This window comes from Convolutriloba macropyga, chromosome 5 (genome assembly GCF_964194025.1).
Source record: "Convolutriloba macropyga chromosome 5, txConMacr16.3, whole genome shotgun sequence".
Taxonomy (NCBI): Eukaryota; Metazoa; Xenacoelomorpha; order Acoela; family Convolutidae; genus Convolutriloba; species Convolutriloba macropyga.
In genome coordinates, this window is record NC_134472.1 from 2,306,203 (window position 1) to 2,330,478 (window position 24,276).

Consider the following 24,276-nt stretch of genomic DNA (forward strand, 5'->3'; position numbering starts at 1 on the left):
TAGTAGGGTTTAAATTTTATGAAGCATCTGTTTTAAATCTTATGTCTTATATGCGAATATAATAAGATCACATTTTTACTCATCAATGTTTATCACTGAAATGCCATTGAAACAAGAAGAAAACTGAACACGAACGTTGGTCGGAGATATTCGAGGAAATCTGACTTGAACGTGGCAGCAGGCGACACAAATGGCAGTTTTTTGAGATTCACTAATGTACGCGCTCGGCAAAAAAATTCCCGGGTCGAGGCCGAATGGTTATCTTGTAAGAACTTGCAAGTTTCTGGCAGAAACTTACAAGGCGATGCATCGCCTTGCAAGTTTTTCTTCCAAAAACTTGCAAGTTCTTACAAGTTAACCCTTCGACTTGCAAGTTCTTACAAGTTAACCCTTCGACTTGCAAGTTCTTACAAGTTAACCATTCGACTTACAAGGCTCTTACAAGTTAACCATTCGACTTACAAGTTACTTACAAGTTAACCATTAGCACACCCCCCCCCCCACACACACACACACCACGCACGCACACACACGCGCGTATACACACATACACGCTCTCTCTCACACACACACACACACAAACATATACACACACACGCACACACACACACACACACACACACACACACACATACATACACACATATGCCCGAAACCGTAAATAAAATGTTGCAAGACATGAATGTAAATGGATGCTTGAAAAAAATCGAATCTGGAAAAGTGTGAACTAAATTATAAAAAAGGTATTAAAATGAAGGGCCACTAAATTGTTTTGAGAAAATACTGACATATGAAATTGAAAATTCAATCAAAGTCAATTCTTTGGGAACATTTTTGAGAACGCGATGAAGCTAATTGAGATCTACAGTTTTTTAATAGAATTGCAAAAGGAACTCTCTTGAATTGATAAAATTCGAAAAGTAACCATTTTGTCTACTTAGGTCGAATTTTATTATGTTATCCAAACTGAGCAACTAACTCCCACGCGCTTTCTACGGTAAATGACTGAATTTTATATTGAATTAACCAATAAGAGTTGTGCTCGACCGGAACGAACTTGCAAGAAACTTACAAGTTAGCCATTCGCCTTGCAAGTTCTTACAAGTTAACCATTCTACTTACAAGTTCTTACAAGTTAACCATTCGACTTGCAAGTTCTTACAAGTTAACCCTCTTTTGCAAGAAACTTGCAAAATCTTACAAGATAACCATCTTTTACAAGAAACTTGCAAGTTCTTACAAGTTAACCATTCGGTCTCGACTGGGGTTGTCTTTAAAAAATTTTAAAAATTCACTCTTGAATTGAAGGAAATTGTGACGAGTGTTCTGTTTCGAAGTTTTTGTTTAAAAAGCTGTCTTTCATGCTAATTGGCGCATACTACAAATTAGTAAAAAATGAGCGAAGCTTACAGAACTACCATTTTGACCATTTACCCACTGCCTAAGTGATGTTGATGGGCAAAACGAAAAAGACTTCCAATAAGAACCAGAACAGTTTTTTGCTTTGAACCACCGCCCGAAAAAACTAGATCATTCAAACAATTATTTTTGTCAAATTGGTTTTGTATTGTTCTCATGATAAGAACAGTGCATCAAAAAAGAGAAATGTCATTTCTGTTAGCATATAAAGTTGGAGTGATGTTCAGCAAAGGCATAACTTGGTTTAGTCATTTACAATGAGTATATATGAATGAAAATCCGGGTTAAACTAATCTTTTATGCCTTGCTGTCCAGCTCCTCAGAATGTCAAAGTTCAATTAGACCAATCAACTTTAGGAAAGATTCAGAAAACAGCAAAATTTTTCAATTTCTTGCCCGAGTGTTTGGCTACAAGAAAAAACTTTTTAGGAATATGCTAGCATTGAATACACTTGGATAAACATGGAATGTTTTGTCATTCAAAATCTTCCTGTTTCTCTAAAATAATCACTGCTGGTTTTCAAAAGAAGCATGATCCACTAAAACTATATAGAATAATAATTGGTGGTCTGAATAATACAAAATTATGTTTAAACTAGTAATATAATGAAAATTTTGCAGCCCAAAAAACAAGCTGTTTATAAATTTTCAGCCAGCAAAAATTAAATTTCTGATGAAAATGAGGAATTGATCTCATAATTTCTATTCATTCAACTTTCTTTACTCTCATCATTGATTCAAGTCTATTTTTTTCATAGAGCAACTTAAATAAACAATTTCAAAATAAAGGTTCCAAAATCACCAACAAAACTTTCACTTTGATCCTTTATCTACTGCGTTAAAAATAGCTGAGGAAAGACATTAGGTCAGCTATTTTTGTTGATGAAAAAAAAGAATTCAGATATGACCCATACAATATACTGCATTGCACAATATCGCTTAAAAAATTTCATAATTCCGAAAACCATTTCTGTCAGATTGGTTTTACATTGTTCTCATGTTGAGAACAGTGTAACAAAAGAAACGTTATTTTTGTTCGCATATAAATCGGGAGTGATGCGTTAATTTGTTCAGTCTGCATTCTTTAAAAAAGGGCTTTGCTTCCTTGAATTTCGATTCGAAATAGTAATACATTTTCAATGGGTATCTTTGAATGAACACCAAACGAAAATTAATCTTTCATACCTGCCTGTGTGGTTCCACAGATTCTCGAAGTTTAATTAGACCAATCAATTTTAGAAAAGGCTCAAAAAACTGCAAAATTTTTCAATTTCTCGTCCAAGTTTACGAGTAAAAGACAGAACTTTTTTTCAGCAACTCAGTTTTAATGGCAAAGTTAGCTAGTAACTATTTAGTATTAAAGAAATATAAAATATACAACTAACTCATGGTGTTAATATAGGTTCTAGAAATTTAACCCATATAAAACAATGGGTGCTGATGACCTTGAATATACATTTAAAGACGTAATATGGTCCAACCATGTTAATTAGATTTTATCTTAAGTCCTGATGAACTGATAAAATAACCTGCTTCAATTTTCTCAAATTTAACACCAATTATGGAATGCTAATGTAGTGGCCATATTTTTCCAACAGAAGTCACAATATGCTGCTAGTTTTCTGTTATCAAATTTTTAGATTTTTTACGAAAATTCTATTGTGAATTGCTTTATGAAAAACAAAGGTTCAACAGGAAACAAATTCAAGATTATTATCAAACAGTGAATTGATTTGTTTGCAGGAATAGTAACTTGTTGTTTGCTGTCAATTTTTTGAATTCTGTAATTCAACCTTAAATACTCATCTGTTGTAAGTTGTTGTTTTTTTTTCAAAACAACCTAATAAAAAAACAAAAATTAATTTTTTTTCAATATTTCACTTGTTGAAGATTTAAACCAGCTATTGTTTCTGAGAGAAATTTAAGGTATTGTAATGTCATTCAAATTGTCTATTTCTCTAAAATAATCGTTGTTCATTTGCAAATAACCATTATTCACTTAAACTATGTCGAATCATAATAATTAGATACAAAAATATTTATGACGTAGTGATATCATGAAAATTTTGCAGCAAATAAATTAAGCTGCTGGTAACATTTCCGGCCGGTAAACATTAAAATTTTTTTGTTTGATTGGGATTTTTAAATGATGTTTCAACTCGAAATATAATTTACGCTTGAATTATCAATTCGAAAATATCGAAACTAGAAAAATAATCAGGAAAAATCCCACTGAAAAATCAAACATTCTGGAATCAATTCTTTTAGTTTTTGTTCTTTTCTCATTGACTGATTGTTTGTTTTTTTCACAAAGCAATTTACAAAGCAATTTTAAGTCATTTTTTAAAAATCACCAACCTGAATAAGCCAATAGTAATATTGCAATACTGGGTTCGAGGAGTTTTCAGAAAGTTTTGTCAAAATGCACTAAATTTTCTAAAAAGTATACTCAAAAACTCTTCATAATAGTGTGCTGAAAGGAATTTATGTACAAAATGTGCTGAAAACTCAGAGCATTTCTTACGCAGTTTTGTACACAACTAGCTCATTTCAACTCAGTTATTTTTCTTTTCCAGGCATTACTGTATTCAGAAATGGAGCTTAGTCTCAAACCCTATCTCGAAAATGCTAGCCTCATCTTCTTTCATTTGTTCACATGTCAATTCAAGGAATTGAGATCATTGATGTCCGTTTTGCAGCTAAAAGCTTTATGATTTTGAAATAGAAATTTATCTAAGAAAAGCGCGGGAAACGTGAAACTTGTATAAGGAATGCACTAAAATGTGATGAATTTGTGTAGGAAAATGGCTTAAAATTTTTAAACGAGCTGAAATAACTGATATAACTTGAAGTGAGCTGAATAATTTTAAAATGAGCTGAAGACAAAAAAGAGCGGAGAATTTTATAGTAAAAATTCTGAAATGTGAAATTTTGACAGAACAGTTGATTAGGCGCAGATTTTTTGCAAGAAAATTGTTCTAAAATTGTAGCTGAAATCTATCATTTATAACTCAAATTAATTTTTAGCTGGGCAATACATTTGTGTAACTGTAGGACATTCAACTTCAAAGGTTTACCGTTTATTTTGAAACAAGTTATTATAATTAGATAACTTGATACGTTCATGCTAAATTTGACATTAATCAGAGCAAAAGGCAATAAATCACAATTAACCAGACATCTTTACTCCATAAATAGTCGGTTTTAAACCTTGGAATTTCTCGTTGCGTTCGGTTTGACTAAGACAAAAACGACAATATTTTGAGCTATTTCGGTTTTGTCGGAAATTGTTGGTTTTGATCGGTTTTCAAAGGTAGAAAATTGCCGGTTGTTTGGGCTGAAGGTAAGAAAGCTTCGGAATGTTTGATTTGAAACACAGGAAACCTTAGGAATAATTTTTTCCCAGCTAATGTAGTCACGAGAAAACGACCCATGTTCTTCTTTTCTTATAATCATATCAAGCATAAGCTGTTTGTTATTCTCACCTGTACAAAATAGACCCATCGGGAGATAGTCTTATGAGGACATTGGGCACCATGACCTCTTGTTTGAATGCAGAGAGGGAGTCTGGGAAGTAGGTGTCCGGCACCCAGATCTTAGTCAGGAAGTCATGTGACAGTGTCAGGTTCTCTGAACATACAACCACACACGATAAAAAAATATCAAACTGTTTCTTTCCTTATTTTATCCGTTTCGGTTTCTCCAGATTACTGAGCTTAAAATAATGAAACTTTAGCTGCTAAAATTGCCGTTTCTTTTCCATTTTGAACTTTGGATAGTTTCATCCAGGTTTAGATCTCGGTCCATGAAAGGACCGTCCTCGATTCGAAACGCCCGTAAAAAAGCTTGGTTCGACCCGTGAAAAATGACATTGCCTCGACTTTACGGATGAAGCTCGACTATGTAAATTCGGTCAATAAAGACCCCCCCCCCCCTCCATTCACCACCACCAAAAAAAAAATTTGAATCTGCTCATAAGTTGAGGTCTAGAGGTCTAAAGTGGCACATTATCCCCAATATTGAATAATTGAAAATGAATTCATTGACAACTTAGTGAAAATGCGCCTTAAAATAGAGATACCGAAACGGAAAAGATCTGAAGATACTATATATAACATGAGATACTCTTTTGTAATGGAGAGCTAGAAAGAGAGCTTAAGCCGCAATAATCATTCTTGTTTTATATATATATATATATATATATATATATTTATATATATATATATATATATATATATATATATATATATATATATATATATATATATATATATATATATATATATATATATATATATAAAAGTGATTTCAAGGTGAAAGAAGAGATGACTCAAATCATCAAATGAACTGCTGTAGAAATTTTATTTCTTTTGAGCTGCAATTTGTAACAAATGCCGCATTAATAGGATGCCAGGTGAATTAATCAATGCTTTACGATGATAATTGTAATGAACCTAGTTTACTTTTCTCCCAACTCAGTGTCAACTTTTATTGGTAATAATTTATATTTGGTTTGTCAAAGACAGTTTGATAATATTTTCAAATAGCAATCTATCCAAGAAACTAAGCTTTTCTAAATCTAAATTGAAACTTTTTTCTGATGGACAATTTTTGTTTTGATAAATCATTTTTTTTCTATCTATATTCTTCCTCATACCTTCAATAACCCGCGACACAAAGCCTTCTGCAACGAAAAAAATCGAGATCAAGATCTTATGGCTAAGATAGCGGCCTTAAAGAAGAAAAATAGACAAAATGAGTACTTGCGGTCAAAATTTCACATTAAATAAATTTCCCGGATTTTAAAGAACCCCGCAAAAAACTACATTTGAAACAAACTGATCGTTTGGTAAAATTGGTTGTAAAACAATGTCAACAAAGAGTAGAGAAAATAGCTCAATATATTTAAATTCTGGCTTAGAAAATGTTAGATTCGAACAGGATTCTTCTGAAATATATCACAATCTTCTTGAACAATTTTACACGAACAAGTTGCCTCTATATTGAGTTTTCTGTCAAAAAATTAAAATTTCCGGTGCTTAAAAATCCTAATTACATCGATACAAACAATAAAAGCACAAAATACAGTTATTCATCAATAATATCAGATTTAAAAATAACAAACGAAAGTTTATGTTTATATTTTGATTTTCTTGTTGTTACAAAAAATTTACTAACAATATTAGACCAACAATCCTGTAGAGCTGTTCAAGTTGTCTCTTCAAAAATAATTTAATTTAAAACAGATGTCTTTTTGCTTTGCTATGCTTGTTTAGTAATTTAAAAACTTGAAAAAGACCTTTCCGAATTTCTGATTTGACGAACATTATGAAAGCGGTTGGTCCAAATAGTCATTACCTTTAATTTTAAGGCTCGCAATAATGTAAATGAATGCTGGTTTTGTTTCATTGATCCTTGCGTTTTCTATAACCACAAGTTTTAAAATTTCTGCATGTATACATTAGATGAAGTCTCAATTGAATTGCGTCTGATTTTAATGTAAAAAAGCTTGTTTATAATGAGATGGTATAATGGTATAATGTCATCTGCATCGTTGAAAAGAGACAGAAGGGCTCCACGGTAAAAATGGAACAAATTTAATGATTGTGCTGTGGGAGCAACTTTTATCAAACTATTTGTACAGAACTATTCGGAAAACATTTTATGCCGACTTGATCAGTTGACTTTAAGAATTCAATCGATGACAAACAAAAAACATAAAATAGTTCGTTGTGATCTAATGCAGCGAATGCACTTTTGGTGCTTTTTGCCAACAAAAGATAAATTACAACTAAGTTTTCTAATTAAAAAATGCAAAACGTTTCCATGCGTTTATCAGTTTTAACACCATTGAAACTGACTTTAAAAGTTTTTGGGCCAGTTAACAGCAAAACGGTGCAAAAAATTTTAAGGGTTGGAAAAATTGAGACCCTCCTTGTATGCCAGCTGCAAAAAATATAGAAAAGTACTTCGAGGGAATATAATTTTGTGACTTTTGTGATCGAGAAAATGTATCTCACCTAATTTCTTTGAACAATATCATTTTGTAAAAAGAGAGCAAACTGATTTTCCGGTGCTTTTTCCTATAACAGAATGGTTTTGCTGCTGTTAAGCAGGCATGGATGGAAAAGTTGTCAAAACGCATAGGAGTTTTCAAATGATGCAGAAAATGAAGTCAAAATCAAAAATCTTTAAATCGTTTTGTGCGCTGGTAAGAGGTTGCAAATGGCAGCATATTTCCCAAAGGCAGTTTTTTTGAATGGAAACCAAATGTTTGACAAAAATTCAAATCAAGTGTGTTATAAACTTCAAGAAAATAAAAAAAACTGTGAGCCCAATTTTCACTAATGATTTTTGGGCCATCTCTTTGGAAACTTAAAATATAACTTGATCAACTAGAAGAAGGCCAATGTACGGGTTCTTTGCAGTGCACTCATCAAAGAGAAAATGTAAAAACTAAAAAACACCATAAGAGACATTGAAAAGGCAAAATTTTAAACCGTGTTCTCTCAGGGCAAAAATTTTACTTTCAAAAACCAAAATAATTTAAAACTGTTTTGTCAAATTTTTTTTTAAATAGAAATCTCAAAATCGCGTCCTATGTTAGCAGTGGGGAAAATCTTTTGATAACTTTTAAAAACTCAGATGTACTTCTGCCCGTCAAAAATTTAACCTTAACCTTTAAGGTTATGTCAGATTTTAAAAATGCTGGTTTTAATCAAAACTGAAACGTTAAGAACAGACATTTTCCTATTTTGTATTGTTCGAAAACTTTCGCTCCATTTTTGCATTTTTAAGATGTCAAGTAGAGTAATTCACGGAATTAAATCTATAGCAAGGAGACTATTTCGAATTATTGGTCATTTTTTCAAGGCCATTAAAGAAGTTAATATCTGATAAGGAAAAAAGTGTTTTGATTTAAAATTCTTTTAATCGTTTTCTGAAAATGGGCAGTTTATATAAGAACCTCAAACGTACTGTTTTTAATTGTGCAAATAGTTTTAAATCTTAATCTTGTGCATCAGTGTGAACTAAAATAATTCATATGCTCTGTTCCGTGAATATATTATCAGCCACGCATACTTCAATTAATGTGTCTTCACTAATTGTGCTTATGAAACGATATTTTTCCACAAAGCTATTAAAAGAAATATGTAAATTATGTTCTTCTTGATGTTAGAATTCGCCAAACTTACGATCATAAGTGTCATCTTTATTGTAAAGTGAAAAATCTAGCCGACTGTCTTTCCAAAACTGTCTGAAGGACAAGTCCAGGCGAAAATTCATATTCACTTCATCAATCGGGCCCAGCGAATCGACGTTTATAGTAACACCCACAATTACAGGCGAACCCCCGAAGTTGGGACGAAGGGTTTTGTCGTATTTCCGGGAATTGGGCCCATTTCCGACAAGGTAGTCGAGCATCTTGCTGACCTCGTGCACTTTGCGAATGGCAAGAATTTGTGTAGTGTGGAAGGAAAGTAACAAAATTAGCAGTACTACTACCGCTGAAACATCTGCGAATATTTTGCTCATCTTGAAGATGATTTTGCGTGAATAATTAATAAATTCCGAAGGTAAATAGGACTATGTTGATCATATATGAAAGAAAAATCGCTTATTTTTCTAATATTTGTACGATGAATTGAGTCAAAGAAATTGGCATCAATAACTTATACGTAATGACGTTGTTTGCGTCTTTGGCTTGTTATCGGCACGCTGAAAATGACTACAAGCTACAACGCAAAAAAAAATTCTGATGCAATTGGTTTAAAAAATACATTTTCGATGGTTCCGTAGATTAAATGGAAATTCCAATACGACCACAACTGGAAATTTGTATACGTTTTTTAGGTCTTTTGTGGTGCTTGAAAGAGAGGTTGCTTTTTGGCGTTAAAAGGCACATCGGGAGAAAAAGAAGTTATTGATGCGTTTCCACTCGCCTTTGAAGGCGGTAAACTCTTCACTTTCTGCTAAAATGGCCGCCAATTGAAATTCGACTCAAGATTTCTGTAAGTAGGTAACTACATTAGTGTAATTAAACATTCACTTTTTCAAAATTGCAGCTGTAATTTGTGCAAATTGCGTAAAAACAGGTAATTTTTGAGTAACTGAAAATGTAAACATGGTTAAGCGAAGTCAAAATATAAATTCCAGGTAAATATAATTAAAAGTGGCGTCAATGATAGCAATAAAGCGAATTATAAAAAGCCCTAAATTGTTGAATTTTTAATTCAGGTTTGCTTATTTTGAGTTAACGTTTGGCTCGAATCAATAGGTAGCAAGTAATAATAGACAAAATAACAGCTAAAAAGGGGTCGTAAAATGATGGTAGTTGATTTTAGTACCTCTAGAAAAAACGAAACACGCTTGCTTTTGTGAGCATTGACGCGTGAAATCAAATGCGGCGCGAAACCTATTTTATTGCAGCGGCAGAATAACCCGTTTTTTAAAACACATTTCTTCTCCCCTCATTTTTTTCACCTAATAAATCACACGCTTGATAGGGACATTTTATCACTCTATTCGGTTCAGGTCTTTCCCATTTTTCACCCCTAAATATACTTGGTGAGAGCTGATACAGGAGAGAAAAAGAGGGTGGAAATAAGGAAGATAGCATTTTGAAAATATTTTTGTCCTGTAATATTAACCAAATAACCCTTACCATTTATAATAATCCCCCAGTTTAGAGCTTAGTAATAAGTTAGTAAAGTGTTGAGAATGAAAATTACATAAAGAGCAAATTGTAGGAGAGATTTAGAGGTTAAATACTGCGAAAAATCAGCCATTGGTGGTGGTCCATTTTCTCGTTGCTTTGTTATGTTAGTTTTCTTTTTTTATTTTTTATTTTTTGTCTTTTCCCATTTTTATTTTTGCCCAGAGTAAAATGATTGAAACAAATAACGGTATGGTTTTATTCCCCCGTGAGTTGAGATATGGCAAGATATATAATCAAAATTTCCTCCGGTTAGTGTGTTGGAAGCAATCATCAATTTTCTTTCCTCAATTATTTTCCATAGTCTCTTAATACGAGATAATACGCAGACCGAATGAACAAATACTCTGTCTATTACGGGAAGCAGTTGAATATACAATGGTTGATGTTTGATAAATAATATATCTATTGTAAAGTTAAGTCCAGTGCACATTTTGATGAAAAGAAATTTCATCAAAACTACACTAAGCTTAAAAATTGGCCACTTAAACAAAAAAACCTTAGACATAGTTTGTACATAGCTACCTCGCCTTAGTCTTATTTTGAAACGAATATTCTTAAAATCATAAGTTAAATGACATTTAGGGCACTTAGTTGCTAGTACTGATATTTTTTCAAGCTCATACTTTTTTCCAAAGCCAAACCAAACGGTTTTTATCTGAATGAAGAGAAATCTTTTGTGCTTAGTTAGTAATAACTCTAAAATGGGTAATGGGTTAGTTTTGCAAAAATGTGAACAAATTATGCCGATTGGATTCATTTTGACTAATGATGACCAACTATTTCCCGTTACCATATTTCCGCTTTTCATTTTCCACCCCATCCTAACTTCCTCGATTTCTATGCTTAACGAGCTTGAATTGCGTCTCATTATAAAGCTATCAAAAACTCAAGTTTCATCTCAAGTTTCAACCAACTTTCAATTGCATATATGCAACCGTGCTTATTTGATGCTTACTCTATTTCAGATTAAATTCTCATCTAAGGACTAAAAAAATAGTACAGTTAACTAGAGGACAAAAATGGGGGAGGGGATTTTTAGTTAAATATGACCTATAGCTATTATACTGACATGCAGTGGCATTAATCATAGCACTATAATAATATAAGTTTAATTTTTTTTCGGCGATTACTCTAGAATAGGTTACAGAAAATAGCAGAACAAGAATGTTGATTACCAATTTTACAATCATTGTTCCGACGCATTCATTCAATTCAAACACAGGGCAACTTTGAAAAAAGCTGGAAAATTTGACATCAGAAAAAAAATTTGCCCAAAATACTCAGATTATGTCATAAAATCAATTCTGAATAACCTGCACAATTTTGAGATTGCAAGACTACTATGAAAAAACAATTTCGTAGTCATTACAACACATAACTATTATGTGAAAAAAATTAATTGTTTTTTTTGCCTTGCGATAAAACTTAAGAAGTTTATTAGAACAGAGAGTAAGAACAAAAACCTTCTAACACTTCAGATCTTCTACGGCTTGGTTTATTCATGTTGGAAGTAAACAAAAAAGTTGTTCGCAAAATGATAAGCCATTAGGTTTCCGGATATTGCAATTATGACAATGGAATCTTCAAATTTTTCATCAATAAAGATTAATCGAAGTATAAAAGAGGGTAAATGAATAAACAAGCAGCAACCGCTTATCCGATCAGAAAACAGAAAATGAACTCTTTCAAAATGCATTTATTTTGTCGTCTAACACCATAATTTTTGTCAACTATTCTAATATATATGTATTTATATAATTATAAAAACATATATTTAGCGATTTGTGATCAACCCTGAAGTTTATTTTTAAATAAATTATGATGCATCATATCAATTTCACATATACTTCAAATCAGTCTTCCGTGATAACTATTTCAGCAACAAATAAATTTACCTCTGTAACAAACCCTTTACCAAATAATGCTCTTTTAAACTGCTTTCAAATAGTGTTTAGGCTCTGCTCTGTTACACAGTCTCCTTTAAACAATCTATATCTTACGGTAGTGTTTTCTTATTTAAACTACTTTTGTATCTTATGTCCATCTTGAAAGAACTTAATCTGTTTTCTGCCTATGGCCAAAACGAAAATCAACTTATCAGTTAAGAGGGGGAGTCTTCTTTAAAAAATATGTCACCCAGTGATCAGGGTCAATAAATAATGATGACAATAAAAGCTGAGAAAGTTTTTGATGACTCAGCCAATGAGTGAGTAGCTCAAAATTTTATGTTTTATGGTTTTTATATCAGTGGTGGAACAAATTTGGGAGCAAAAACAGGAGCAAACGCTCAAGACATTTTTCTAAGAAGGTAGAGAAAGGGATTCCAAATGATTCGAACTGAACTGATAATCACGTCAAGGATCGGTTATGAACCGAGATTTTCTTAATTTACTATTTCGAATCACAAATCTACTCTTATTTTTAAATAAGAGATGCTGGTTTGGATCCAAATCTGGCTCATTTTCACAGCTGCGCCGGCACAAACCCCATAAGACATCTCAATTTTCTTTCATTTTCACTCAAGCATGAACATGTTAAATCTAATTCATTTTTGTTCTGTGTCACTTTGTTTGGCTTGAAAATCGTTAACGTGTTTTAATGATGAATCCAGAACTGGAAAAAAGCAGTAATTTTTTACTGACTTATATTGTCTCAGAAAGCAATCGTTCTCCGTCTGAGGGCCCAGATGGATTCAACTATGTCCATACCGAAGATGGGGGAACAATCGGGGTGTCTGTGTTCAAAATTATGTAGTCTGGAAACAATGAAAACGCACAAAAGTTTGAACAAGAACAAGCGAAAGTCTGGGCATCAAGGCACGAAAGTGGGACGTAAACGGAAAAAAATTCTTAGCCTTGTAAGAAAAACTTATACCTATCAGTTGTCCTATAGCACAGTTTCTCCGGCGTGATAACTCAAGTGGCAGCCTACAAGGATGAACGCCAAAACTCACTTCAGTTAAAACCAATTATCAAAATATAAAACATTAGATTCAGTCTTTTTGACGTACTTAAAACTTTTCCTTCTTGTTTTATGGAAAGTAACTTAAGTTGAGAAAAATCAAATTCATACCTCGCAGGCTAGAGAGCATAAAAAGTAGCGCAGAACTCTACTAACCAGTAAATATTTTCGGGGGTGTATAAACGAAATAAATATTTTATGCTAATTTCAAGTATATATGCTATGTACAGTTACTGCAGGTTGTCTGACCTTAAAACCAAAATTTTGAACGTGAATGCACAAATCTGCTGTAGATGAAAACTTACGGTGAACAGGCGAAAGTCAGATAGATGCACGAAAGTCTGAATATGAACGCATAAAATGCGATCAAAGGCCCAAAGTCTGGTCAACGCACGAAAGTCAGGTGAACGCTTGGAAGTCTGAGCATGAACGCGTGACAATTTGGTGAAAACAAAAAGTCTGATTAGGAACGCTCAAAAAATTTGAGGAACGCGCTAAAGTCTTGATCTGAATGCACGAAATTGTGGTTGAGACACACAAATAGCCGGGGAATAGGCATTTTCCATCTCGGGAGGCCTGGACATAGACACTGAACCTCTGAGAGAGTCTGGACAAACTGGTTTCCGTCTGTCACCTCAACTTGGGTTTAATAAGGCTTAGACATGAAAAGAGAATAATTATGCATTCAAACGCTGATAACACCTGACAAGCGATTATCATTTAGCAAAAAAATATAATTGTTATAACCCCCACTTCACTGGGGAGGGAGGAAACTATATAATCAAAAGGGTTTTTTTGTTCAGCCAATTTTGGCCAATCGATATGGATATATATATATATATATATATATATATATATATATATACATATATATATATATATATATATATATATATATATATATATACATATATATATATATATATATGTGTATATATATATATATATATATATATATATATATATATCGTTGAGAATTGTGAATGGTATCATTAAAGCGAACGTACCTCCTAGAGAATAAAATCAAAAAGATTTTTTTCGAAATTTCGTCTTTTACCGGGAGTTATCGAGGTTTACAGTTTTATAATTTTTGCTAAAATTTAGCACAATTTTGCTTATTTAATTTCAATTAAATAAAACTCTCAGCAGTAGCGTGTTATTGTTATCGTTAGAGATAGAAGAGCTTTGCTGAATTGTTTGATCGAAGTTTCTTTGGCTAGAAATTCAGATGGTGACCTAGAATTCAGCGGAGACGTAGAAACTGCTGAAACAGTCTCTTTAATTTCCAAAAAAGAACTAGTTGAAACTCGGCGCCCTATAAAACTTTCCTGGGATTAAAGTTTTGCCGTTTTTTTCCAATTTTAGTTCGTAATTATACAAAATGCATCATCGTTTTTTTTCTGATATTTCAAGTATTTCACTCAACAATTGGGCTAATATTTGGGCTTTTTTGGTTGCACTGCAAAATCAGAGATAACTTCATATTGTCATGGATTCATAAAATCCAATTTTTTAAAACTTTTTTCCGGTGCTGCTTTTTTTTAAAAAAATGAAGCCGAATATAGATATGGTTTCTTTCAGAGAACCCATTTGTTTTTATGTATTTGAAGAGGAGTTTTAGTAAATTTTAACTGAATTCCTGTGTTTTGCCTTCAATTGTTATTCTTTGTTCAGTCTGATAACTAAGTCGAAACGATCAAAGATACAATTGGCTTCCTCAAGAAGTGTAGGTGAAGCTGTACCATTTATTCGGTTTTTACCTATTGTCTCTTATGTCATTGAATGTGTTTGTTTTGAGGAAATTTCACTGATTTTTTGAACTTGTCAATTTTTTGTATTTTTTCAGTAAACTTGAGGTTATTCTCAATAAAAACAGGTCAAAGGTTCTTTCTTATGAAATACAACCTAATTTTGCGGCGACTTGTTATAAAAGAACGGTTTCTTGGTTTTGGTACCACGACTTTTCATTTTGTGATTTTTGTGCAAAATTGCCTATTTTTGCTGTTGTTTTTGTTTCTTGGGTAAACTGTCTCATTACTCAACAATCTAAATGAAAAAAGTTTTACGATATTCGTAAAATAACATTTTTGTTTGTTTATAACATATGATTTTAAGGGCTGCGACGCTGTTCCCTCGCAGAAGTTGGTAATATTGAGTTTTAATCTTCCCCTGAATTTGTTTTTACCTTTTTTTGTCGTATGCCAATTAATGGGTAATTAAAGGTCTCAGTGGCCAAAAATAGATACAAAATTGAACTTAATGACTGATATCGTTTATAGCTAATGGTTTTTTGATTTTCAAAATAAATTTTTTTTTAAAAAAGTAAAAGTACTCTTCAATTTTTCCCAATTTTTTTCTGTTTTTTGTGGTTTTTTTTCGTGTTTTGAAATGTTGTATTTTCTGGCAACTTAGCTTCATTAGTGAGAGATCTCTTGATTGTTTGGTTGATCCAAACAATAACTATAATTTTGGTTAAATGTTTTGACTAATGTCTTCAAGGCTTAGACAATTTGTTTCTTTTAAAAGGAAAATTAAACATTTTTCAATCTTTGTGGTTCTTTTTGCTGTCATTTTGTGATAGTCGTTTTAGAAAAGACTCTATGTTGTTTCAAGGGACGAAGATGAAGATATACATTTATCGCGGTTTATGGTTTATAAATAGTTTGGTTCTGCTTGTATTTCATGTTATTTTACGTTCTTATGACTTAGTCTCACTAACGACAGGCGCAATTAATTTTGAATGAACTTGTTAAGATGATGTTTCTACTATTTTACTCAAAAATTTATGTTGTCGATGGATTTTGAAATTTTTTGTTTTTTTAAGAAAAGACAACGTGTTTTTGAGTTTGGTCAATACTATTTCTGTTAACTTGTAACTTAGCATCTCTATAGACAAGTCACATCCCTTATCCATTGAAAAACAGTTTGCGTTTTATAACGGCACTATTTTCCTCAAACATTCTATGTTCTTGGTACGAAAATTTTTCATACTTTATTCGTGGTTTTCTTTCACTGTGTAGCAATAATGGGGTGTCTTCTGGTCATTTGAAAAGAAAAGGCAATCAAAAAATTTTAATGTTTTTAGTGAACAGCTTACTGTTGAATTGGCTGGTACATCTTTTTGAGCTATTCTTTGGGTAAACTCGTTTTGCTTGTGTTTGCCGTTCTGTTTGTATTCCTGTGACATATCCTGGATAACGAAAATCTCAATTGCTCTCTATGGAGGTAAAAAAAAAGATTTTTTTAACCTCCATAGAGTTCATTTGATTTGATGCATAAAGTTTCTTATCCATTTGACAATAATTTTTATTCAAAAAAGCAACGTGTTTTTTTAGATTTTGCCCTTTTGCCCATTTCTTGTCGATTTGTTACCAAGTCGCATCGAGGAAAAGTCCGTTATTTTTTTCTAATGAAGAACAGGTTAATTTTCTTTAGTATAAGTTTTGTCTGAAGCCATTTTGATTCGGTAATTAATGGTTTTTCAAAAAGTGGAAATTAGTTTAAGTCTTAGTTAATATTTGTATTTATATGATTTTTATCGCCTCGTAGTTATCTTATGATAGTTACAGGTCTCATCGGCCCTGTAACTATGGTTGATTGTTTTATTCATTTAGTAGTTTGTTGAATGGTATGCTGATATGTTAATTTTTAAATCTCCTCATATGGTAGACAATTAAGTGAAAAAAGTAGATGAGTGGGTTCGGAACTTTATTCGCAAACGCACATTACCGAGCCTCCTTGTTTGAATTTTTATGATCATAATTATATCAATGTTAATATTGTTGTTAAACATTAAAAGAACACTATACGCAAGAGTTCCGTAAATGCGTTTCTTTTTTCAAAAACTACAAACTAAAAAAAACTCTCTGATGGGGTTTCAAGTGCTTTCCGCATAATCAAGAGGATGTTGATATTTCTGATCTTTTTTTTAGGAAAAGCTCAGCAATTTTACTGAATCCGCGTTTGAGGGTAAGTGAAATCCGGAAATCAGTAATCGGTTTTTGATGGTTATTTTTGTCAGTGAAGTCCGATAATTTGTCCGCAAAATGTGATATGTACCTTTTTTAATAATAGTAGTCCTGTAATGTTAAGGTATTGGAAGATAATATTTCACCAACGAAGTTCCCATGAGTAATTAAATTGGTTTAATAGTGACCTTCAAAATATTATTGATAAATTGATAAAAGTTTCAAACAGAAAGGAACCAAAAACTGGAGCCCAAAAATTTGATCTAATTCAAATAGACTTCTAACTAAAAATTAACTTTCATAGAAAAGTTATCTTTATAATTTGTCGTTGCAGCCATCTTCGAGCGTGAGAACAAAAGACTGTAATAAAAGCTCATTCAGGCTGATTGTTAAAAGAAGGCCGCGTTTAATTGGTTAAATTTGCAAATAAATAATAAAATTTGTGCCGGGGGGGGTGGTTGGAGTATAGCGCCTTGCGTTTTTGGAGCGTCAGAGGATAAGAGGGATGTCGTTAGAGGGGATGATAATTTTGTGCATTTTTGAAAGAACAACAGGCGCTTTGTTTTCCTGTCAACATTATCCACGGTTAAGGCTCTAGTAAATGCGAGTACACATCCTACCGAGGCCGCTTCAACTCTTTACCGTGTTATCATAAAAGCCTTCATCTGACAGGCCAGAGACAAAGGCCTCCTTTTTCTATGATCAGAAAAGGAGGAAATAAAGAAGAGAGAGAGAGAGAGAGAAACTGTAAAAACGAAAAAGATTTACAGGAAAGGACAAAAAAATGTGAATAACTCAAAACAATAATGCATTCTACGAGAATAATGCACATTAAGGCCACAAAACACTTTATCTACATAATGTCAGCTGTTAAATTAAAGAATCTGTTCGTTTTATTTCTTACTCTCGCCTTTTCAAAGCCATCCTAAACATTTTCAAATTTGGGCGCGTAAAGTAGAGGAAATAAAGTAAAGATTATTACAAAGAAAATGTCTTTTAAACCCCTCTCGAATTTGATCCATAGTCGATGCCAGACGGTTATCCCCCAGATCTTCCAAGATCTTGCAAGGCAATGTATAGCTTGCAAGATCTTGCAAGATAATCATTCAATTTCAGCGGGAGGTGGCATTAAATATAAAAGTCTTCCAGCGCTATATATTTGAAGTAGCGCGCCAGATTCAGCTCGATCGGGTTCAACAATACTTTAATTCCTTTTTTCTGTAAAACAGATGAAGTGACAAAGGAATTCAGGTTATCATCGACATTTGTAGTCAACTAATCTTTTGATGGTTACATTGCTCCAAAACTGATTATGTGTTTACGTGCCTATGTGTGTCAGTGTGTGTGTGTGTGTGTGTGTGTGTGTGTGTGTGTGTGTGTATATGTGTGTGTGCATGTGTGTGTGTGTGTGTGTGTGTGTGTGTGTGTGTGTGTGTGTGTGTGTTTGTGTATGCGTATGTGCGTGAATGTGTGTATGTGGGTGTTTTTCTGCGCCTTTGTTTTGTGTGTGTTTGTGTGTGTGTGAGGGAGAGAGAGAGAGAGAAAAAGAGTGAGAGAGTCGAAGACAACAATCATAATGCCTATCGAAAAAAAATTTCAATTTTTTCAAGATCAAAGAAGATGAAGTTTTCGGCTAACACTCTTTTAAGCGTTTTTAGTGAAACTGTAAATTGAAAGCCTATTTTTCTCCTCACCTCAATCGAGAAAAATCACCAAAGTGATTTTCAAGGACCATTGAGTCAAAGCACCCAATATTGTTAAATTATCACGTTGTTGAACTATTTGTGCTTAAACAGCACGACAATAATAGTTCTCAGTGAACTGAACATTTGAGAAACATTGTTCAGCAATTATTCTAAATTACTGGCCAAAAAAATTATTAACTTTAACTAAAGAATAATTGTATCACATGCCAAAGAGGAAACCACAGAAATTGGTCCCAGCAAAAGCTGAGCTACCTACAGAAACTCCGGTTGCTTAAATAGCTTTTGCCAACGTTGAAGTAGACCATTTTGTTACTTTTAGAGTAACAATTCAGCGCAGAATTTAACAGCGATGGTGTTGCTTGTTCACATTCGGAACAGTACGAGCGCGTATTTAGAAATAGTTCCAGGCACTTTTCTGAAAGCAAAAATGCAACTCATAGCTCGCAGACCGAGACAAACCGATATGAATGCTCAGTGACAGTGGGACAATCAGGGTCGAAATTCTATGGAGCAGACCGGGAGTTTAAAGTGTATTTCGCTGCTTGAAACAATGGAAAATTTGAAAAACATCTAGTTCAACTATGGGTCAGATGGAAGTTAAATTCACCGGAAGCACTTCATATCGCAGTAATGAGGGAACGAATGGTCAGAAATTGAGAGAAAGCGATGTATATAGTTTTGGTGAACCGATCATTTACAGAAGATGATCCCTCAACGACAATATGTCTTGTTGAGCACAAATTGAATGGAAGAGCGTTGCCTCCAGTAACTTTTAATGTAAAGCATTTGAGCGCTAACACCCCAAATCACTTCTTGATTGGTAACAAAAAACATTTTTTCGCTATACTTAACACAAACATAAGATCTTCTCAATCATCAAGAGCTCTTTTAACAAAAACAAGCTTACACCAATCTCTTGTGGGACAGATTCAAAAACGAGTATTTGCAGTCTTTGAAGTCTTCGAAAAATCAGCAAAATGAAAATGCGAATCAAAGAAAAACCTAAACGATGGTGATCTCAGCTGGCTGATGAAAGACACTTACAAAAGAATGCACTACAATCTCAGAGGTGTTAATGAAACCCTTGAGGGTGTTGAGGGAGCAATGTGACCAACAAAGATTGCAACGAAAAGGGAGTCTGCAGGAGGCCTCAGTGAAACTCGCTCCAGTCTTTGTAATTGGCAAGGATGTTTTCACAAAGTAATACTGGGCTGGCTAAGCTACAGCTGAGCTTGGGGAGCATGCGTAGGAAAGGAAATAGAAGCACAAAATTGAAAGGTAGAAAATTCTTTCGTATTAGTTTAGTCATAAAAATATTACCAGTTTTAAGTTTCAGTTACAGTTACACTTGTAGTCACGTGATAAAAAGGAAAAGGACTAATCGAACAGCAACAAAGGAGACAACAGACAACACCCATCGTAAACGGCTTTCTTCCTATAAGTCGACAAAATAATTGCAAAAATAAACTGTCTTGAGAAGTAAAAAAAGTAGTCGTGTCTTGTACTTTCAATTGTCTTGAGCAGTAAAGTAATTTTTCGTCTTTTAATGAAAATTATTTTTAAGCAATTAATTATTTGTTCCTGTGTATTTTATCTATGAAAATTTTGAGCCGCAATTCAACTGATACAACCACAAGTCTCAGGTATTTCCACTCGTGAGTAAAAAGAACGAAACTCAACTTAAGCTTCATTTTAGGCATTTGTCTTTGTCTTTCTGTCGGAATCATCTATTAAACACATAAAATTCACGTCTTTTGTGCTCTAATCTGTCGTAACTCAATCCTACTGAAAATTGAAAAAAAAATATTAATAGCAAAAACTCATAAAGGCAAATTGTAAGACAACGGTAAGAATATGGAAGATATACATCTAAAAAAGCAAAATGCAGGAAAAAACTATCCGGACAAGTTTTGAACCACTAAAAAAAGCCAGGCGGTGTAAAGTTTTCCTCATGACAGCCGATGACGAGAGCAGCCGATACTTTTGATGCGCCGACCCTATAATTGAATAGAAACTGCTGACCAGTTTGTTGAGCGAATTACAGCGCTCACTCCTCAATTCGAGACCGCATCAAAAAAGAATCAAGCTGCTGCCTAAATTGCAACGCAATTAAATTTGAATTACACTGAAAAGCAGATTAACGACTATCGAGCGCAACTGCAGCAAAAAGCGCAAGAAGTCTAAAAGTTTATAAAGAACAAAGACCTGACAAGCAAACTGAATGCATTCTTCCTAGAAATACAGCTGATTGGTGACCGATACCAACAATTCCCCGACCAGCGTAATGGTTTCAATTTGTAAAGCACAGAACAACAGAGATTCGTCAATGAATTAAACTTCGAGTGGTTACCATGTAATCAAGTACAGAGAAAAATTTCAATTCAAGAAACTCAATCAACATTTCAGGCCTCGGAAGCAGAACCGCCTGCATTTATTTCACAAACGACAGATCAAATCAGTTGACCCTCAGTCAAAAAGATGACAAACACCAATTATAACTCAACCCATGTGAAAGTGAATGCTGTTGAACAAAACGAACAATTAAGCAATCAAGATAAAGAGAACAGTTAGGAGACACGCTCAGTGAAGCGAAGTGTTGAAGAAAGAATGAGAGAGTTTGATATTGAATTGGAAACAGATTTGCAACCAGAAAAGTTACATTTTTATTGAAAGAAATCTAGCCGAAAATACAGATGAAAAAATTATAGATGCAGCATCAGCTTACTTAAAGCGATTCAGCAAAACTGATTGGCAGAGAGATTTCTACCCTACCTCGAGTTCCTCAAACAGGTTCTATGCTTGGCTATTGTAACTTGATAGAAATTTTCTATCTAAATTAACAACGAGGTTGATGATTCAATTATGCTAACCGGCTTAAAACTACAAAACAGTGATGGATGTTCTCTAGGTTGCAAGTGTGTCTCGTGGGCCAGACATTTTTTCATAAACTAGACTATTTGTTCAGAAACGAACTCGAAAGCTATTGGTTGGTAAACAATCATCAACTGAATAACTATGAACTGCTAGAACTTAAGTTTACCAATAAATACTTGAAAATATTCAAGCATTAGTTGGGAAGACCAAACAAAGATGACAGAAGTTTTAAAAGAATTTTTCAGTATCTTGGTTTTCATACAAAAGCATCGGTGTATTCGCTATTGTTGGTTTCAAATATTAGAGAGATTCTGTATGGTCGTTTTCGGACGCAAGAGAGATTCGCTATGCTCGATTTAAGAAAATTCGTTATGTTCAGTATTTTACCGTTTGAGATTGTCAGTATGTTAGAGATGTCAGTTTTAGAGGTTAGAAACTGTCGGCCTTTCCCATCGCAAATTTTGTTTGGTTTGTATAGTATGTAGTCAAACGTTATGATACGGTTTTTAAAAAAGTTTTAAAAAATCTAAATATTTCTTTTTGTTGAATGAATCATACGAAGCAATTTTCCAAATTGGGCTTGAACATTTTCCAAAAAAAGATGGGTCATACAAGATCATCCAACAGTTTTTCAAAGCTAGGCAAAAATGTATTTGAGCCAAGTCATTTTTTTTCGTTAAATGTATTTTGAGAAAGATATTAAGTAAATTAGTTTTTGGAGAAAAGATTGTTCGGTTTTTTTAATGTAAAGTGCGAATGTAAGATTAGCACAAAAGTTTGCGGTTGTGTTTTTTGAAGAAAATTATTGGAATAATCGTTAAGTGTTTGGGGTCACAATTTGAACAGCACAATAAGATCCGAACTTGCGTATTTTTTTAAAACAAATTAAAAATGATGTATATTATAACAAGGAGGCTCGTTAACGTGCGTTTGCACAAATTTTTCTGACTCCGCTCATACCAATTTTTGACTTGTTGTCCACCAGATGAAGTTGCGGTAGAAATCTTCAAGAAAATCAAATATTGCTCATAAATAATTAATGTATGGATGGAAAAAGTTCTTCCAAAACAATTTAAAAATCAATTAACAATTATGTCAAAATAACGTTAAATTAAAACCTAATCTAAACAAAATGAATTGTACTTCACTAGGAAAAACTTGGTATCAGTCAAAAAGGTTATTCAGAACAATCAGACAAAAAAATAGAAAAATACCGAAGTCAGAAAAGACGTTTATATTTTTTAAATACAAAAAATTTCCTAAAACACAAAAAAAATTTTGTTGTGTTTTAATAAAAAAACAAAAAACCATTAGTTGTGAACTGAAACCCATAAATATAAATATGCTAATTCATACATCCATGTGAGAGTTCCGTCATTATACAGAATAATTCGTACATTTACGAAAACCAACGACAAATGCGTAAGAAAAACAAAAAAATCAAATACATTTTGCACGAAAATGGTGTCGAAGCGAATAAAATCTTGCCCCATTCCAATAAAAAACAATGGCGCTTTCTACTGACAACTATAATTTGATATGCGACCTCTGAAAACTGAAATTAGGTAAAAATAGAGGACAAAATAGAAAACATTTCTATTTTTCGAAAACAATTATTTTCAAAGTCATGAAAATGCTAGCTACCAGCGAAAATCACTTTAAATAATTTCTTTTCTCAAATCAAACCCATCTTGATCTGCCAGTATTCAGAGTATGACAGATGTTCCCAAAAAACAATACTAACAGACGAAATTCGATTGTTTTGCAAAGAATTTGTGTCCTAGCCGCTAAGCAATAAACAAGGCACTAAATACATTCCAAAATTTTCAATTGTGCCATTCTTCGTCACCAATGATGTGATATGCGATCATTAGTTAGTGAGGCTAGTTTGCAAGTAATCCGAAAAAACGCAAACTGCAAGTTTAGAAAAAACGTCTTCAAAATTTTTAAAAATAGTTGATTTCAAAATTTAAAAAAAACTTTAGCCACAAACTGAACTCTGGAAATAAGTTCCTTTTCTCATCCATAGGAAGCCACTCAGATTTGCAACCAATTAGAACTTTTTATACGACTGCCAAATGAAAGAAAAAGACAAAAACAAAAGAAGTTTTCTAGAGGACGTTGTCGAATCCCCTTGAACCAAAGTTTGCACTGAAAAAATAACATGCTTGACTAAGCCTTCTAACACCAAAAATGTGATTTATCATTGTCAATTATATGAAAAAACAAGAAAAGATACCTAAAAATTAGAATATTGAAAGTTTTGACAATGCATTTTCCCCTAAGACTTGATTGACAATGTGACCTTTTTGGGCTAGCGTAAAGCTACAAGTTGACCTCAAAAAAAGAGAGAAAATGACAAAATTTTAAAAGACGTTTTTTTTCGAAATTTGTTGCGGCTACTCAAAAATTTGAGCGGAACCAAAATATCAAAGCCTGATTCTTGAGCTCCACTTTTTCCTGGTTCTTCTCGGAATCCAATTGTCTAATGATCTTGTGTTAAAAATTAGTCGCTCGGACGCTTAAAGGACTTTACATTTAATTTTTATTTTTTGATTGAAGTTAAGAAAATCTTCAATGATAATCTTTTTGCAACCTCGTGCTGAAGTTTGTAGGGCTTCAGCCAAAA

General features: G+C 33.1%; 2 protein-coding genes across 24 annotated transcripts in view; one reads left to right on the top strand and one right to left on the bottom strand.

The window, feature by feature from the left end:
• Positions 1–24,276, top strand: part of LOC142339038 (methylglutaconyl-CoA hydratase, mitochondrial-like) — a 398,030-nt gene that overhangs the window by 122,358 nt on the left and 251,396 nt on the right. The gene's annotated exons all lie outside the window — the stretch shown is intronic.
• The window catches only part of LOC142339036 (gamma-aminobutyric acid receptor subunit pi-like), a 62,088-nt gene that overhangs the window by 7,985 nt on the left and 29,827 nt on the right, over positions 1–24,276 (bottom strand). For 8 of the 23 annotated variants that reach the window (XM_075388666.1, XM_075388670.1, XM_075388667.1 and 5 more), the window contains exons 2-4: positions 8,616–9,769; positions 6,077–6,103; positions 4,905–5,049 (exon numbers count right to left, since the gene is read on the bottom strand). In XM_075388666.1, the coding sequence (XP_075244781.1) occupies positions 4,905–5,049; positions 6,077–6,103; positions 8,616–8,955 (512 nt within the window). In that variant the 5' untranslated portion in view covers positions 8,956–9,769. The other 15 variants (XM_075388684.1, XM_075388682.1, XM_075388685.1 and 12 more) reach the window with 10 other exon arrangements.